Consider the following 19,396-nt stretch of genomic DNA (forward strand, 5'->3'; position numbering starts at 1 on the left):
CCTTGTTAATTTTTTTGTCTAGAAGATCTATCCAGTAATGACAGTGGGGTGTTGAAACCCTTGATATAACTGTATTACTGTTGATTTCTCCTTTGAAGTCCTCGAGAAGATTTTTATTACATGTTGCAGCTCCTATATTGGGTGCCTATATGTTCACCAAGGTTCTATCTTCCTGTTGGATAGATCCTTTCAATATTATGTAGTGGCCCTCTTTGTCTCTAGTTATGGCCTTCATTTTGAAATCTACTTTATCAAATATGAGTATTGCTACCCTAGCTTTTTTTCCTTTCCATTTCCTTGAAAATTTTTTTCCATTCCTTCATTTTCAACCTATGTGAGTCTTTTGTTTTGAGGTGGATCTCTTGTAAACAACATATATGTTAGTCGTGCTTTCTTATCCAGTCAGCTACTCTGCGTCTTTTTATCAAAGCATTCAAACCATTCATATTTAAGGTCATAATTGATATGTACTTATTTATTGCCAGTTTTGCTTAGTGTGGTCCTATTTTCCTTCTTATTTCTTCTACTAATTACAGCAATCCTTTTAGCATATCTTGCAGTGCTAGTTTGGTGTTCATATATTCCCTTAGCCTCTTTTTGTCTAGAAAGCTCTTTCTTTGACCTTCTATTTTGAATGATAGCCTCCTGGATAGAGCAGTCTTGGATTCAGATCCTTGTTTTTCATGACCTTAATTACTTCACGCCACTCCCTTCTGGCCTTTAGTATTTCTTTTGAGAAGTCAGCTGAGAGCCTTATGGGGTTTCCTCTGTAGGTAACCTGTTGCTTATCTCTTGCTGCTTTTAGGATTCCCTCTTTGTCTTTAATTATTGGTATTTTAATTACTATTTGTCTTGGTGTGGGCCTGTTTTGGTTCTTCTTACTTGGGGCTCTATGTACTTCTTGAACTTGAATGTCTTCTTCTTTCACCAAGTTAGGAAAGTTTTCTGTCACTATTTCTTCAAATATATTCTCTAACTCTTGCCCATTTTCTTCCTCTTCAGAGATTCCTATGATGCTAATGTTAGTACGTTTCCAGTTGTCCCACAGTTCTCTTAAGCTATCGTCCTGTTTTATAATTGTTTTTTTTCCTTTTGGTTTTCTGATTGGTGGATTTTTTTCTACCCCGTCTTCTAATTCACTGATCTAGTCCTTAGCTTCCTCTACTCTGCTGGGTAGTCCTTCCAGTGTGTTCTTAATTTCTGCTATGTCATTCTTCATTTACACTTGGTTGGTTTTCAATGTTTCTATATCTTTACTCATGGTACTCATGCTTTTGAGCTTCCTCAAGATCATGGCTCTGAACTCTACCTCTGATAATTTGCTTAGCTGCATTTCATTGATCTCATTTTCAATAGAGTTCTCTTGTTCTTTCATTTGGGATTTGTTTCTGTGTTTCACCATTTTGGCTATCTCAGTGGTTTTTGGAGACTGCCAAATTTTCCCTGTGGGTGTTGGTGTTCTGCTGTTTGTGGCCTCCTCTACTGGGTTTGGATGAGCCTGGGTGGGCCCACGTTAAACACCACTGTCAAGTCTTACTTTCCTAGGTAGATTTGTAAGCCCAGGAAAGGTTCACTTATCCTCCAGCTTTTTCCTGGTGTCTAGTAGTCTCAGTTACTTGGTGACTTAAAATGTAGCCCTGGTGTTCTGCATAAGGGGATTTCCAGAGGGTGGGATAGATGCTGGTTATTAATGAGCCTCAATTTGCATTTCTTTGCCTCCCGTGGGAAAGTCTGAATCTCCGGGGGGGAGGGGCTGCTGCTTTTCCCCACAGCTTGTGGAAGGAGGACACTGGCCGCCGTCCTTTGTGTCCACAACTCAGCAAAATCTCCGAGTGCCCTCCAAAACCCAGGTGTCCCCACAGAGTTCCAGCCCACTGTGCCCTCCCTCTGACTAGCCCCCAGTTCAGTGGTTGTGGCTATTTTAGTGCTCTTTTCTGGCTCTCTGCACTATGAAGTGGGCTTGGTCTTTATTCCCCAAGGGCGCTGCTCACAGCTAAGGCTGCTGTTGTTCGTGGGCTCCCAGCCTGCCACCCTCTTGCACCTCTGCAGATCCTACCAGTGTCCCTGGTTATATGGTCCTGTCCTGCTGCTTTTCTATTGCTTTTTTCTGAGTATTTGTCTTTATTTTAGTTGTAATTCTTGTTTGGTCCTGGGAAATCGTCTGTGTAGCTTCCATTCACTCTGCCTCCATTTTTACATCCTCTACACCTATCTTGTGCACAGCTGGGTCGCACAGGCCTCTCTGGTGCCCCTGCACCTTGCAGGTAATGCTGGTAACTAGATCACACAGTCCGTTTGGGGACTGGGCTCTATGCCTATCTTATGGGCTGCTGGGTAGCACAGGCCTCTCTGGTGCTTCCGCACCCTGCAGGAACCATGGGTAACTGGATCGCGCAGTCTCTCTGGGTTGCACAGGCCTCTCTGATGCTTCAGCACCCCGCTGGTCCTATAGGTAACTAGTTTGCACAGTCCTGCTGGGTCGCACAGGCCTCTCTGGTGCTCCCGGACCCTGCAGGTCCCGTGGGCAGGCAGCTAAATGGCATCAGTCCCTCTTGGGCTCTGGCTTCCCAGAGTTCTAGTGGGCTACTGGGTCGCACAGGCCTCTCTGATGCCCCAGCACCCCACAGGTCCCACGGGAGGGCAGCTGTATTGCACCAGTCCCTCTCGGGCTCTGGCTTCTCACCGCTGTTGTGGGCTACCGGGTCGCACAGGCTTCTCTGGTGCTGCAGGACCCACGGGCATGTGGATTGCACCAGTCTCTCTCGGGTTCAGGCTTCCCATTGTTCTTGTGAGCTGCTGGACCACACAGGCCTCTGTGGAGCCCTGGGTCCCGCCGCTGGTGGCTGCGCAGTTCTGCTGCCCTGTGGGGATCAAATCCTGCTCAGCTTTTGCTGTAGTTTTTGAGGATGGTTCTGAGCTGCTGGTCTGTGCTTCTGTTGCCTGGGGATGGATGTCTGCTCCCCAGGCTCTGTTGCTGGAAGTATATCTCGACTCTGTTCAAGCTGCTATTGTGGGGGATGGTTCTGGGCTCCTGGCTGTCCAAGGTTTCCACGACCGGCACCTTGGGAGCTGCATTGGTCTGTGTTGACATAGAGTGTCTACTGGTCCCATGGTGCCAGGTGCGCTGGTGGGCTCAGATTGCTGGGCCCTAGCCGCTCCCACTGCCTCCTCCCTGGGGAGACCCAGGATCTTCCAAAATGGTGGGACCTCTCCGTGGTGCAGGGAGAAGTGCCCTTAAGGGCTTCTTACTGCAGTAGCCAGCTGCTCCCTTCCACCACACAGGAACTTTCTTCTCTGCGGCTCTGCACTGCTTGGGTTTGGTTGTCCACCTTCATGTCCACTCACACTCTCTCACACACTAGCTCACTCTCCCACACACTCATCCTTCCTCTAGTCCTGCCCGCCACCATCTTCAAGATCATATCTGAACTTTTTTTTTAACTTCTATTTTTTTAATTTAATTTTTTTTCAATTACAGTTTACATTCAATATTATTTTATATTAGTTTCAGGTGTACAGCAGTGTAGCTGGACAAAAATATACTTTACAAAGTTTCCCTCCTGATATTTACAGTAACCAACTGGCACCATACATAGTTATTACATATCACAATATTATTGACTATATTCTCTACACTGTATTTTACATTCCATGACTATGTTGTACCTACCAATCTGTACTTCTTAATCCCTTCATTTTTTTCATCTAGTCCCCCTCCAGCAACCATCAGTCTGTTCTCTGTACCAATGAGTCTGTTTCTGTTTTGTTTGTTTATATTTTCTTTAGATTCCACATGTAAGTGAAATCATATGATATTTGTATTTCTCTGACTGACTGACTTCAGTTCGTGTAATACCTTCTTCATCCATGCTGCCCCAAATGGTTCTTTTTATGGTCTTGCGAACTCTCAATGCAGGTCATAGCTATCGCAGCAAGAGTTCCCCTGTGATACACACTTTCATTGGTCATAGCGCCAAAGAAAGGATATGTCCTTGGGAATCCTCACTTTTTGAGGCTCTCAAGTCAGAAGATAGGCCATGAATCACATTCTCACTCCTTCTAGGAAGCTTTTTTATTGGGTCTCATGTTCATGCTGATTGGAGACCTCCAAGCCTAAACTGGAATGGACAAGTAGATCTACTCTTTAAGATTTAACAAAGAAAATATAAACTGAAATCCATATCAGTTAGAATCATAGGACATCTGCTAAACTTAGGCTTCGAAATTCATCTCTAGGCTGGTAACCAAAACAGCAACGTGGTTGAGAACAGCTACTTTTTGCCCAGTTGGTGTGGCTCACTGGTTGAGCATCGACCCATGCACCAAGAGGTCGCCGGTTCAAGTCCCCATCAGGGCACATGCCATTTGTGGGCCCAATCCCTGGTGGGGGCATACAGGAGGTGGTCAATCAATGTTCTCTTTCATTGATGTTTCTATATCTACCTCCCTTCCCCTCTCTCTCTCTAATATCAATTAAGGAAAAAAAATAAGTAAAAAAACAGCTACTTTTCACAAGCTGTTGAATGTTAAAGTTTGGTGATGAATATATAGGGGATCATTTTCACATTATCTATATTTGTTTGTTTGAAATGCAAACCCTTGATTCTTATACCACACCTATAGTGTTCTATTTCATTCAACAAATAACTGAGTGCTTAGTATTGACAGGCACTGTTCTGGACTATTAATATTTAAAAATAATTCCTTGCACAATGGATAAAGAAATATACCCAATTTTACTCTCTGGAAAACACATTTAATGCCAGTTCAAGTTGTCACATACTTCTTTCACATGCAAACAGGAAAAAGTAAAGTAAGAGACCTTAAAGTGAAACAATGAACTAGAATCATCTTAAGCAATGATTTTTTTGTGATTATTTTTGGGCGACTTCTTAAAAAATGCCCCCAAACCCTAAATCTTTCAAATGCAATTCACTTCAATTGAAAAGTAAAATTCTAAATTACATCCATTGAGCTGCTGAATCCTATACTAGATCTTAGAAGTTATTATATTTAACAGGAGTTATGAGGTATCTTTTAATCATGTTACATACTGTTTTACAAAACATAATTTAGGCAGATAAATGACTAAAGGGCACCTACTTTGAACACTCAAAGATCTCAGGACAATTTCACATGTAAGCAAAGCCCTCTCTCTTCCCCTCCAAAAACACAAGATACTTACGAGGAAAGTTGTACTTAAAGCAGGTCTGTGCCGCAATCATCCATTCGGCCCTGGTCTCACAGAAAATGGCAATAGTGCTCTTTGGTTTTAATCCCAATGCAGTGAGTCCACTACCAAAATTATTCACTCGACAGTTCACTTCAAGGTAGTTTATCCATTTATAATTCCCAAGAATTAACTGTTAAAGTGAGACATTCTCTAATATTAGTACATTAATTCAAACAAGCAATTAAAAAAACTATTCATAAACTTAAAAAATCTATTCAAAATGTAAAACTCTAAAATTGCCCTTAAGTGAATATACTGAAACTATGGGGACCTTCTGAGAATTGGTTACAAAGCACCATAATAAAATGCAAGGATATTTAAAATGCACTTGGTTTATGCTAAAGTTAAAATTACACTCCCCCTTTAAAAAATTAAAAAGCACATAAATGTTTTACCTTCTTAAAAACCTTTCCATTTGGCTGCATTTCATTTTCTTCACTTAGGATTTCCCTGGTTCCAAGGCTGTCCTTCTTCCCATACTTGGATACAGCATGATCAAATAGTTTATCAAGAGTGTCTGCTCCAGGGATGTCTATGACAGCTAGTGAGTCGAAGTGTGTGACAGAGCGATATGGACTTCCAGGTTTGTCTGAAGTGGGCTTAGCTTTTATTCTCTTTGCCATAGCGTTTTTCTTCTTGGCATTGGTAAGAAAATACCATGGAATAAATATAAGGGCACTGTATATTGTTATTAACAAGTGGATAGGCAGCAAAATAATGGTGGGCACATTTAGCTTAAGTTTCATAGTGGCAAGGCTTCTAAAATGGTGTTTATTTCTTGTTATTCTTTGGCTTCAAAAGCCTTATTTTGCTGAAGAAAGCAAATAATGGAAGCAGCAGCAAGAGTAGCAGTATAGCCAAGGCAGTTCAATTTTAATGAAACAGATAAAAGTTAGTAATCTTTGGAAGCTGACAATATAGTACACCTGTAGGCGAAGACAATGAATGAGCCAGTCAGAGAGCAGGAAAAAAAGACAAAAACAAAAACAAAAGAGTATTAACAAGTTGATAGCACTATTGATTTAAATACCCAGGTCTTTATTAGTTTATATAATTGATTTGATACAGAAAGTTGAAATAACTGGTCTGAAAGACTGGCATTTCCCATTTTAATCATTATTGTCATAAACTTTGAATTTACTCTTTTGTAGGTTTTTAGGTATAACTGATACTCTGCACATCATTCTGTAAGTCAGTTGAGTAACACTACTTTAATACTTATACAAATGCATGAATATGATATTTAGGTTTGGCTAAACTGTGGGAGAGTAGGGATGCCAATAATGAGTTTCTCTTAAATATGTATATGTAAATCAGAAACATGTATAAGGAAATCAGCTTCAAATCAGATTTGGTTTTGTATCCAAAAGGGAAAACCAATCCAGCATTTTTGGTTTATTTCCCAAAGATCAATCCTGAAATCTTATTCTGAGTTCTTCATTAAGGTAAGTTTTTGAGATAACGCTATTCACTAAGTCCTATCCCCCAAAATTAGGGCAATGCAATCATAAAACCAGTTCCTAAGGGTACACTTTGTGCTCAGAATTGCACCAATTGCCTGGGAGTAGTATTAAGTCTGAAGCAGTGTTAACTTGTAACTTGCCCATTAAAGCTAACACTTATGAGGCAATCAGCACACCAGATAGATGCAGCATTTTTCAAACTCTTCTGAGAGGAGGGAGGTGCAGCCAGATCACTTCTTCAAATAAAAATCCATACAGGTTGTCCCTATATAAAACTAAACTGGAACTGCTCTATTGCTCAAGCAGGGATTGGGAGTATCCAGAGTCCCACCCTGAACTTCCTTGAACCCCACACCCCAGGTGACCACTGAAGCATTTGCAATGAAAGGCCCAGTAAAAATACATAAATGCTATGGTGTGTAGAAAAGCAATAAATACAATAAGAGTTCAGAGGAAGTACAAAATGGCCAAGAGTTAACTAGTGAGGATCTGTGGAAATTAGACTTAAGCTGAACCTTATATTGTGGATCTGGAAATGAAGGAGAAAATGGAGGGCATTTATCGTAGGACAATAACATGAAGTTACAGAGGTAGGAATGAAAGGACTGTGAGAGAGAAGAGGGTGCCAATAATGACACTAACCTGACCGAGGCACAGAGCTAGCTAAATAGGCTACAATAGCACATGATCTGACAAATCAGGCAAAGCAGTTTTGATTTGATTTGATTTGCAGAAAACAGGAGGCCCCTGCAGGTCAGGAGAACAGCGCCAATTGAAAAGGAAATGCAGAAACAGCCTCCAGGATACTCTCTCTCAGGGTGTGTGCCTTCAGCTAAGAAAGCTATTTGGGTGAGTGGCAGTGTATTTTAATCATACAACTTAAAATATTAGTGCACTTGAGACAAATTGAAGCTCATCATTCTGCAAATCTTGTGGAAACAGACTACTGACACCAGGATGATTGTTTTTTACACCAATTACTATGAAATAGTAGCTTAATTCTGCCTCTGCTTTTGTTTATGTCCTTCAACTGAGTGTGGTGAAACAAACAAGAAACTACAAGTGAAAATACCTGGGTTTCAGTCCCCATCTTATTCATTAACTGGCTGTGTAACCTTGAACAAAGCCATCTGTTTGATCTTAAGATAAGCCTAGATCAGTAGCCCTTTCTTAGAGGTGATGGGCCCCCTTTGAGAATCCAGTGAGAACTATGAATCCAGTTCCCCGAAGAAAAACATGCAAAACATTACACACAATTTCAGGGGATTCATGAGTTCCCTGAAATGCATCCATGAACCCCAAAGGGTGACACCAACCCTGAACTAAGAATTTCTGGTCTAGCCCTGGCCGGTTTGGCTCAGCGGTTGAAGCGTCGGCCTGCAGACTGGAGAGTCCTGGGTTCGGTTCCCACTAGGGGCATATACCAAAAAAAAAAAAAAGAATTTCTGGCCTAGATGATTTCCCGGGGCCCTTCCAACTTCAAATTTTATGATTTACCCTAACTAGAAATTGCTTTCTTAGTCTCTCTCACAAGTATGGTCATTGATTTCTTTCAGATAGGGTATGTCAAGTGTCTATCACAGTGCCTGATACACAATATGAAAGATCCCTTCCAACAATCCTCTCCTTATCAGACATTTCATGGTTACCCAAATCCACAAATAATTCTGTTCTCTAATTTCCTGCATCACTTGAAATGTCTACTACTCATTTTGATCCTTGATTGTACCATCATTTCCAGACATGTAAGTATCCAAGCATGGAGTACAGACCAATAGTTCTCAACTCTATCAAACCCAACACTTCTTTTTTATACTAAATATTTTATAACACTCCTTAGTAAACCTTAAAGAATAGTTACTGATAATAATCTACCTACACACATAATTTTTAAAATTCCTTACAGGTTATTATAAAGTAATATCAAAAATAAATTAATTAAAAATAAGATAATACTTATTTCAACATATAAATTCTCAGGGACAATACTAGAAAACAATAAAAGTCTCCAATTGATGAAGTGCCCCTAAGAGGCAAGTACCACCTTACCCTCATTTGAGAAACTGTCATACTTGAGGTTGAAGACATAGAAAGAAGTAGAAGACAGCCTTTGAAGGGCTTTATAATCTAGTTGGATTTAAACAGCGCTGCATGTTTTTTAGTTATTCTTGTCATATACATTTAATCTTTTATACATGCTTGCCTTAAGCCTTGGAGGTAAGGAAAAGTCTTCTACTTAAATCCTCATAGTATGGAGACACATACATGTACACACACACACATACTCACACAGGGGGCAGGGCTCAAAGAACATTCAGGTGAGGAAACATCAGAGAGATCATTTAGTCCAGGGGTTTTCAAATTCTGTCTGGTGGTAGTGAGGGTCATCTATTTGAATACAATTTTATATGGACATGAAAATACAAGTATAGATAAAAGTAAAAAGCAGAGTTGCTTTGGTGGAGGAGGCTATGACAGCCCCTGAAGGGACTCCTTGGACTCTCCAGTTCAGCTGAATATTTTAAGCACTGATACTCTCTGATTCCTTATTTCACAGAGAAGCAAATGAAAGACAGTGCAAATTATAACCAAGGCCAATCTTCAAGTCTGGTGCTGTTTCAAGCTCACCAGCCAGCCTATGCCCAGTTTTGCCTATCTTTAAAATTCTTTCTTGTCAAAAGTTTCCCAGGGTTATACTCATGTCTATTGATCAATTCATTTAAAAACAAGATTTGAACACCTAGTATGTGTAAGTTTTGAGCACTTAATACAAAGATGGGTAAAACACACCCTGCATTCTTTGTATGCATGTACATATGTTCATATATATGGGAAGGGGCAGAGATATCAGTTCACAAATATATAACATAGAATGTGATAAATTCCATATGAGAAACAAGAACAAAATGCTAAAGATATTCAAAAAGTGTGGGGCGGTAGCATCCAGTTTGGGGAGAAGAGATAAGGAAGAAAGTAGAACCATCCAGAAAGGTTTCACAAAAAAACAGCATTTGAGGTGGGTGTGAAGGATGCCTTATGTTTTCAAAAGGAGTGGGTGATGATTGGGAAATGAAGATAGTCCTATCAGAGAGAGCAAATGACTGAGCAAATGAATGCAGCAGTGCAGGATATAACAGAAAAGCAGCAAGTGCAGCAGATGTTTTAATGCTCTCTGTGTAAAGTATCACTCCACTCTTATGATCCAAAGCACGGAGAAAATGGAATTGTTCCAGAGTCAACTTTACTAGATTACAACTATACTCTGAGAGACACATATATATGACAATTTGGTGACTCAAGATTAGGTACCCTGCTATTGTATTAAGAGAAAATGATTTGTTCTCTAAAGAGAGAACATCTGATATCCTCTTGGGTGGTAAATGGGCTGAAATAAATTAAGAGATTAGGATTCTCGCCTCAGTGTCTGCTATGAAGTGTGACTTTGAACAAGTTACATGACCTCTCACTGAAAATCTCTGTATCAGTGGCACCATATGTAAAACAGGACTACTGCTTTGTAGTAGCTATTGCATGGTATTGTTGGTAGAATCCTTCATTTCTTTAAAATTTATTTATTTATTTTTCTTACAGATGTTTCTCCTTTTTCCCCTACTGATTCTCCCCTCCCACTCCTTCCCCGCCCTGTCCCCAACTTTGTTGTCCATGACCATTGTTCATGCATACATGCATATAAGTTCTGTGGTTTATCTTTCCCCCACCACCTCCTCTTCTGGGGATTGTCAGTCTGTACCCCACTTCCACGTCTCTGGGACTACCCCGTTCCTCAGACTGTTATGTTCATTATATTCTGCAAATGAGTGAGATCATATGATACTTGTCTTTCTCTGTTTGGCTTGTTTCGCTTAGGATAATACTTTCCAAGGTCCCTCCATGTCATCTCAAAGGATAAGAGATCTTTCTTTCTTACAGCTGCACGGTACTTCATTGTGTATATGTACCACAGCTTTTTTATCCATTTGTCTACTGATGGACATTTGAGTTGTTTCTAGATCTTAGCTATTGTAAATAGTGCTCCTATAAACATGGGGGTACATATATTCTTTCTGATTGGTGTTTCAGGCTTCTTAGGGTATATTCCTAGAAGTGGGATCACTGGGTCAAATGAAACTTTAGTTTTAAATTTTTTGAGGTAACGCCATATTGTTTTCCATAGTGGCTGCACCAGTCTGCATTCCCACCAGCAGTCCTTCATTTTATCCAGTTTAAATTCCATGGGCAATAATAATCAGTCCCTGGAATATACTGTCAACACTGTTGCCTCTCTCTCAATTTGTTGTACTTAGTCAGCTAAACCATGACTTGGTTAAGCCCAGTTCTCCACCCAATTGGCACCGGTATGCACACAGTTGAATTTGACTGGAGAAAAACCTGACTGTGCTGAATGCCCCCCTTTAAATCTGTGATTGCTCCCTGAAGTGGGCCATACTGTACTGTACTAGTCCATGCACTGGACCACTCTCCAGGATTTCATGCCTTCTTCTCTTTTCCCAGACCACCAATATCCCCCCTCCTCCATCCTCATTCTCAGCAGTCTACCTAGTTTACTATTTTTCTGAGAAAACTAAACAGTCTGAAGAGAACTTTCATAGGCTCCCACTGCCCATCACTGCATCTACCCACCTACTAGTATATGTAGTCACATGTTTTTTTCACTTCTGTGACTATAGATGAACTGGTGACACTCCCAGGTAAGGACAACCGCTTCACTCACGCAGGCAACCTTATTATACAATAAAAAGCTGGAGGTGCTGCTCTACCCATTCTTCCCTCCCTGCTCTCTTGCCTCATTCATTTTTCTAGCTCTACTGAATAGTTCCCACCAGCATTACAATGGACTACTATTTCTTTCATTTTAAAAACCATTGCCTGAGAGCTGATGGAGGTCAAACTGGGAAGAAGCAAGTTATGCCCCACTAAGGAGTTGGTGATAAACCACTGAATTTTGTAATGAAGGGAATAATATCAGATTTGTTTTATAAAGATCAGTATGAGAGACAAAAACAAACAAACAAAAAAACCGACACAAAGGCAAAAAACATTACCATTCCTTCTCTTGTACCTTCTTCTCTGGCTACAGCCCCATTTCTTCTTCTCTTTTGGACTCCTTAAAAGATTTGTCTATGCTGTCTCTCAATTCTTTCCTATTTTCTCTCAAACTCACTACACTCAGGCTTTTGCCACCCACCACTCCACAAAACTGCTGAGATCAAATTCACCAATGACTTCCATGTTGTCAGATCCCATGGCCAATTAAAGCTCAGTCCTCACTTACCTTGGCCCACCAGCATCCTTTAACACAGTTGACCCCTTTTCCTGCTTGAAAAGTGGAGGAAAAGGGGACACATGCTAACCTGACAAGCTCAGGGAAGGCCTGAGTGATGGCCTTGCAAACTCAAAGACCTAAAGTCACCACAAAGAATGGTCTGAAATTTAAACTTTTTAACTAAAAGCAGTTTATGGCAAGTAGTCATGTCCTAGGATAATTTTCACCTTACTTGAGCCTATTGCCTTTTTTTTTTTTTTTTGCATCTAAGATAACATACCTTTGGAATCTGGGGCAACTTCCTTTTTTCCAGACCCCTCAGAGCACAACCTATATGCCAGGCATCACCATTGTTATTACTATCAAGTTAATTGTTGACTGTTAACTCCTGTACCCACCTTATGTAAAAGAAGAAGGTCTCTACCATTTTAATTTTTATCCAATCCAAGAGATTTCCCTGCTTTGCTTTCTCCTGCCTCCCTAATCTATCACCAATGGATTTCATGTAACCCACATATGCCTTCTCTTTTTATTGTAATGTATAAAATAAAATTCAAAACTGTCATTCTCTGGAACATTTTCCATTGAGGTTTTGTTTCCCAGCATTTGACAACAGTTTGGCTCAAATAAACTCACAAAATTCTTCACAGGTTTGAACGTTTCTTATGTTGACAGAAACTTCTTCACTTGGCTCCCAAGAAACCATGTTCTTCAGGTTTTCTTCCTATTTTCCTGACCATTTCTTCTCAATTTTCTTTGCTGCTTCTTCCCCCACCCCACGCACCCAAGGCTATAGTGCTCAGACCTTGAGCCTCTTCTCTTCTTTATCTATACTCAGTCCCATGATAATCTCATTTAGTCTAACGAATTTTAATAGCATGTATATGGTGATGACTTCCTAATTGCTCTCCCTAGCCTGGAAGTCTCCCTTAAACGCCAGTTTTGTATATACAACTGTTTCCTCAACAGATCCATTTAGATATCAATTAAGTATACCTCAAACTTATTGTGTTCAAAATTGATCCTCATATAATCCATTCACAAATCTCTTCCAACCAGTCTTGCCCATTTCTGTAAATTACAGTTGTTTTGACCAAAGAGCTTAGATTCACTCTTCCATTCCTCTCCCTTTCTCATAAAGTCTATACCAAATTAATCAGCAAATCCTACTGGCTTTACTTATAAAATAGATATCAAATTTGACCTCTTCTCACCACTTCCACTCCTACCATCCTGGTTGAAGCCAGTACCATCACTATCATCTGTTATCTGGATAAATGCTAATAGCCAATATGATCTCCCTGCTCCCATCTGGATAATAAATTCTAAACTTGGCAGCCAGAGTGTTCCAACTAAAATACAAGTTAGATTATGTCATTCCTCTGCTCAAATCATTTAAAAGAATCCTTTTATGACTCACTCAAGAAAAAAAAAAACCAGCCCTGGCCAGTTTTGTTCAGCGGTTAGAATGTCAGCCCGCGAACCAGAGTCTCAGATAGGGTTCCCACTAAGGGCATGTACCTCTGTTGCGGTTTGTCCCTGGCGGGTGGCAGCCAGTCAATGTCTCTCTCTCTCATCAATGTATCTCTCTCTCTCTTCCTCCCTCTCTCCCTCCCACTCTATCTGAAGATAAATCCAAAAAATGTCCTTGGGTGAGGGAAAAAAAAGAGAAAAAAACAAAAACTAGTCTTTACTATGAAATATGACACTACAGATTTTTCCCCTAGCTCTTAAGTGTCTGACTTCAATTCCTACTGTACTTTCCCCTGATCCATTATGCTATAAGTCACTTGTTCCTAGATGTTTCTGGAACATACAAAGCATGATCCTGCTTCAGGGCTTTGGTACATGCTTTTCTCTCCACCTGGAATGTTCTTTCAAGATACCTGTATAACTGACTTTTCACTTCCTTTTTGTCTTTACTCAAATAATACCTTCTCAGTCAGGCCTTTACCGGTCTCTCTAAAATTGTGCCCCAAGATTCCAATCATTTTCTCACTTTATTTTTCTCCTTAGCACTTATCATTAATACAACATATGCTTTATTTTTCATATTCACTATCAATGTTTCCATTAGAATACAAGTTCCTTAAGGGAGAGTTTATTGTTTGCTGTGGAATCCTCAGCAAGTACAACAGTACCTCCATGTGTTAACTGTTCAATAAATTTGTTGACTGAAATAAGAACGTACATGGAATTACTCTGAAACTATAAAATAAAAATGTATGCAAGACAACAGCCTAAAGATAACCAACCTTAGTTATCTTTTAAAAAAATCACTTGTCCATGCCAACACTCTAGTACTTAAAATAAATTTCAACATGTTTTTGGTTGCTTAGTAAAAAAAATATAAAACTAAACACACTGTTGCAAAGGGAAGAGATTGGTGTTATAAAAACATGAGGGCTATACAGTTTGAAATATGTGCTTTTTTACAGATGCCTTTCACAAAGGTATTCTGTCCTTCTATGTATGAAGTGTGAAACTGCTGTCCACCATTAGTAGAACATAAACTTTGAGTTGTGCTTCCTTGAAATGACGTAGTGCATTTATGTCTATATTAGCTAGAAAAGGCATATTAATTACCACTTATTAAGCATATAAAATGGTCCAGGCACTGTGCTCAATCCTTTAGATACATTATTTTATTTAATACCCCAGAAAAACCCTTTAAGGTAGTATCCTTATTTTACTGCTGATGTAACAGTCTCAGACAGATTAAAGAATTTTCCCAAGATTACATCATTTAGTAGGGATTTCTGAGCCCAGTCTATCTTATTTTAAAGACCATGCTTTCAGTTACATTGTCTGTGATTCTGGTCATATAGGTATAATCGAAATTGGTAAGAGTGATAAACTTTGTGTATAAAGAAATCCTGGCAACAATTTTGAGCACTGATCTGCCCTACAAATTAAAGCATTTTTAATAGAGGGGGAAAGGTCCTTTCAATAGTAAATCCTAGAAGTTTTAGTGAAAAATCAGATGCAATTTTATTTTATTATGTTTTGTTTTGAGGCCAACCCTAATAATAAGTATTTCATTCCAGTTACTTCAAAAGTTCTGAGATAGTTAGGCAAAACACAAAAAGCATTAGTTATACATTAAGCTCTAGTATACAAAAGAAACAAATACTACATACTGATTAAAATCCAAATTTAAAAGAATAACCATCCCCAGAAGCATATGACAGATACATCATCAATTTAAGAATGAGAGAAACTAATAATGTCAAGTCATATAAAGCCAAAACAATTTTTTCAGGAGCTTAAAAAAATTGAATAAACCAAGCAAGGATCCACGCATCTGCCAAGTTCAAACACTCAGTACTGACAAATTAATCTGTCTTTGACATAAGCCTTTATAAATGTAAAAAAATATAAATTTGAAAAATCAATGATTAACTATCTAAGTGCTACTTTAACAAATCACATATTTGGACTTCCGGTCAAGATGGCGGCGTAGGCAAGTGGTATCACGTCCTCCCACAACCACATCTAAGTTACAACTAAACTACAGAACAACCATCATTCAAAACCGCCTGAAATCAAGCTGAATGGAAGTCCTACAACTACGGAATTAAAGAAGCGGCCACATAAAATCTGGTAGGAGGGGCGGAGACAGATGGGCTGGTCCCACACCCACGTGTGGTGGATAAAATTCAGGAGGGTACCTTGGCTGGGAAGGTCCTCTCTGAGGACTGAGGGGTCCCCGTCCCACACCAGGCGTCCTACTCAGGGTTCCAGTGCCAGGAAGAGAATCCCCATAACTTCTGGCTGGAAAAACCAGCAGGAACTGAGGCTCAGGGAGGCCGAGGTGGCTGGAGCCCCAGGCAGCACCTCTTAAAGGGCCCACACACAGACTTATCGGACTCTCTTCCTCTAAGCTCGGAGGGGAGGCAGCTCGAGGGGCACCAGAGACATACAGGGAAGAACTGAGCTGTTTTGCACTGGAGTAAGGGCTGGAGAAGGGGCTTTCTCTGGGACAAACGTGCTGTCAAAGGCCTTTGTTCCTTTGGTGATCCCTTCCCTAGGGCAGCAGACAGCTGCCCAACAACCTGGCTCATGCTGGATGCCCCGCCCTGGTGATTCCCTGAGGCCCCGCCCCACCCAACTTTCAGGCCCACCCAAGCTGGTGCCAGTTGGTAAACTGTAGGATTGGCCTGTCTTGGATCCTGCTTCAGGTTTTCCTAAATTCTTTCAAACAAGCAGCATCTGCCCTCAGCTAGCCCCACACCTCTCGTTAAGTAATACATAGAAACAAACACAGGGAGGCAGCCAAAATGAGGAGAAAAAGAAACAGGTCCCAAATGAAAGAACAGAACAAAACCCCAGGGAAAGAACTAAACGAAATGGAGATAAGCAACCTAACAGATGCTAAGTTCAACATACTGCTTATAAGGATGCTTAATGAACTTAGTGAGAACATCAGTGAACTTAGTGAGGGCCTCAAGAGCATAAAAAAGGGCCACTCAGAAATGAAAGATGCACAGTCAAAATGAAGGAGGCACTAACTGAAATAAAGAATAATTTACACAGATTCAATAGTAGAGTAGGTAAAGCCAGGAAGCAAACCATCAATTTGGAATATAAGGAAGCAAAAAACACCCAATCAGAACAGCAAAAAGAAAAAAGAATCCAAAAAAAAAATGAGGATAGTGTAAGGAGCCTCTGGGACAACTTCAAACATGCCAACATTCGCATCTTGGGGGTGCCAGAAGGAAAAGAGAAGAAGAAATTGAAAACCTGTTTGAAACAATAATGGCAGAAAATTTTCCTAACTTGGTGAAGGAAATAGACATACAAATCCAGGAAGCACGGAAAGTCCCAAATAAGATGAACCCCAAGAGGCCCACACCAAGACATATCATCATCAAAATACAAAAGGTTAAAGACAAAGAAAGAATCTTAAAAGCAGCAAGAGAAAAGCAGTTACCTACAAGGGAGTTCCCATAAGACTATCAGCTGATTTCCCAAAGGAAACTTTGCAGGCCAGAAGGGAGTGGCAAGAAATATTCACAGTGATAAAAAGCAAGAACCTACAATCAAGATTACTCTATCCTGCAAAGCTGTCATTTAGAATTGATGGCCATATAAAGAGTTTCCCAGATAAGAAAAAGTTAAAGGAGTTCATCACCACCAAACAGTTACTATATGAAATGTTGAAGGGTCTTTTTGAAGAAAAAGATAAAATATATGAACCAAAAAAAAATGGCAATGAAAACATATCTATGGACAATGGATTCTACAAACAAAATGAACAGGCAGAACAGAAACATTCTCATAGATACGGAGAACATTTTGGTGGTTGCCAGATGGGAGAGGTGTTGGGGGAATGGGTGAAAAGGGTGAAGGGATTAAGAAGAACAAATTGGTTGTTAGACTAACAAACTTCAAAGAGAAGGGGGTTGGGGGTGGAAAGAAATAAACCAAAGAACTTATATGCATAACCAATGGACACAGACAACAGTGTGAGAAAAGGCAGGAGGGGGACAGGAGTGGGGAGGAGGGGGTCAATGGCGTAAAAAAGAGGAACATCTGTAATACATTCAACAATAAAGATTTAAAAAATCACATTAAGTCACATCACTTAAAGGTAATTTTTTTTTTTTTTTTTTTTATCCTCACCCGAGGATATTTTTCCATTTTTTGTACAGATAGAGTGGGAGGGAGAGAGAGGAAGAGAGAGAGAGAAACATCGACGTGAAGGGACACATCAAGTGGCTGCCACCCACACGACCAACCAGGGCCGGGGACAAACTACAACCGAAGTACGTGCCCTTAGCGGGAACCGAACCCGGGTCTCTCTGGACCGCAGGCCGACGCTCTAACCGCTGAGCCAAACCGGCCAGGGCTTAAAGGTAATTTAAATACCAAATAAAGAGATCATTTGCTTTCAAAAAAGGATTAGCTGTATGTATTAAATATTAAATCAGAAACCCATTATAAAAGTTTCAAGAGATTAAACAGATAACCATACCTATAGCACTTTAAAACAATATATTCCTCCATAGATGTTGCACCACCAAGACTTTTGCAAAGGGTAGAGTGCTTTCTTAAAAATCCTATTTTCTCTCAAACATTATTAAAAAGTTCCAAATGATTTTAAAACATACAGGAGAAGGCTCAAATACTATGTTTAAAAAAATGGCTGCAGCACAGCAAAAGAAACAACCACCAAAATGAAAATGCAACCCAATCTATGGGAGAGCATAACTGCCAATGATACACCAGATAAGGGGTTAATTTTCAGTATATATAGAGTGCTCATAAAGCTCAACACAAAGAAGACAAAGAACCCAACTGAAAAATGGGCAGAGGAACTAAATAGACACCTCTCCAAACAGGACATACAAATGGCTAAGAGACATAGGAAGAAATGCTCAACATCACTAATCATCAGAGAGATGCAAATTAAAACAACAATGAGGTATCACCTCACACCTGTCAGAATGGTAATCAACGAATCATCAAACAACAAGTGTTGGTGAGGGGGTGGAGAAAAGGGGACTCTAGTACACTGCTAGTGGGAATGCAGACTGGTGCAGCCACTATGGAAAATACTATGGTGTCACCTCAAAAAATTAGCAATTGAACTGCCATTTGACCCATGATCCCACTTCTAGGAATATACCCTAAGAAACCTGAAACACCAATCAGAAAGAATATCTGTACCCCCATGTTTATAGGAGCACTATTTACAATAGCTAAGATCTGGAAACAGCCCAAGTGTCCATCAGTAGAGGAATGTATAAAAAAGCTGTGGTACATATACACAATGAAGTACCGTGCAGCTGTAAGAAAGAAAGATCTCTTATCCTTTGAGATGACATGGAGGGACCTTGGAAAGTATTATCCTAAGTGAAACAAGCCAAACAGAGAAAGACAAGTATCATATGATCTCACTCATTTGCAGAATATAATGAACATAACAGTCTGAGGAACGGGGTAGTCCCAGAGACGTGGAAGTGGGGTACAGACTGAAAATTCCCAGAGGAGGGGGTCGAGGGAGATAAACCACAGAACTTATATGCATGTATGCATGAACAATGGACATGAACAATAAAGCTGGGGACAGGGTGGGTATTGAGGGAGAAGGGGTATCAGTGGCGGAAAAAGAAAAAAACATCTTTAACAAAAATAAATTTTAACAAATGGCTGCATTTGGTTAATGAAATAAAACTTTACAGAAGCTATTATACAATATAATTAACTTTATATTAATAGTAAAATTTAATATTTTAAGGAAATAAAAGGCATGAAGTGTAGCTAGCAGGATCTTTTGCTATCAATCTACAAGACTGATTAATCATGTGAAATATACTTTAGTATGCTCCTTGTAAGTCTCATTTGACTCAAATTGGTAGATCAATCTATTCAACATGAAATAGCTTGTACAATCAAACTTTAAACCCGATA

General features: G+C 39.9%; 1 protein-coding gene across 4 annotated transcripts in view; it reads right to left on the reverse strand.

The window, feature by feature from the left end:
- ACSL4 (acyl-CoA synthetase long chain family member 4) overlaps positions 1 to 19,396 on the reverse strand; it is a 119,335-nt gene that overhangs the window by 42,930 nt on the left and 57,009 nt on the right. For 2 of the 4 annotated variants that reach the window (XM_036271810.1, XM_036271811.1), the window contains exons 2-3: positions 5,629 to 5,868; positions 5,186 to 5,363 (exon numbers count right to left, since the gene is read on the reverse strand). In XM_036271810.1, the coding sequence (XP_036127703.1) occupies positions 5,186 to 5,363; positions 5,629 to 5,856 (406 nt within the window). In that variant the 5' untranslated portion in view covers positions 5,857 to 5,868. Of the gene's footprint in view, positions 1 to 5,185; positions 5,364 to 5,628; positions 6,160 to 19,396 lie in introns of all 4 variants that reach the window. The other 2 variants (XM_036271809.1, XM_036271812.1) reach the window with 2 other exon arrangements.

This window comes from Molossus molossus, unplaced genomic scaffold, assembly GCF_014108415.1.
Source record: "Molossus molossus isolate mMolMol1 unplaced genomic scaffold, mMolMol1.p scaffold_m16_p_2, whole genome shotgun sequence".
NCBI lineage: Eukaryota > Metazoa > Chordata > Mammalia > Chiroptera > Molossidae > Molossus > Molossus molossus.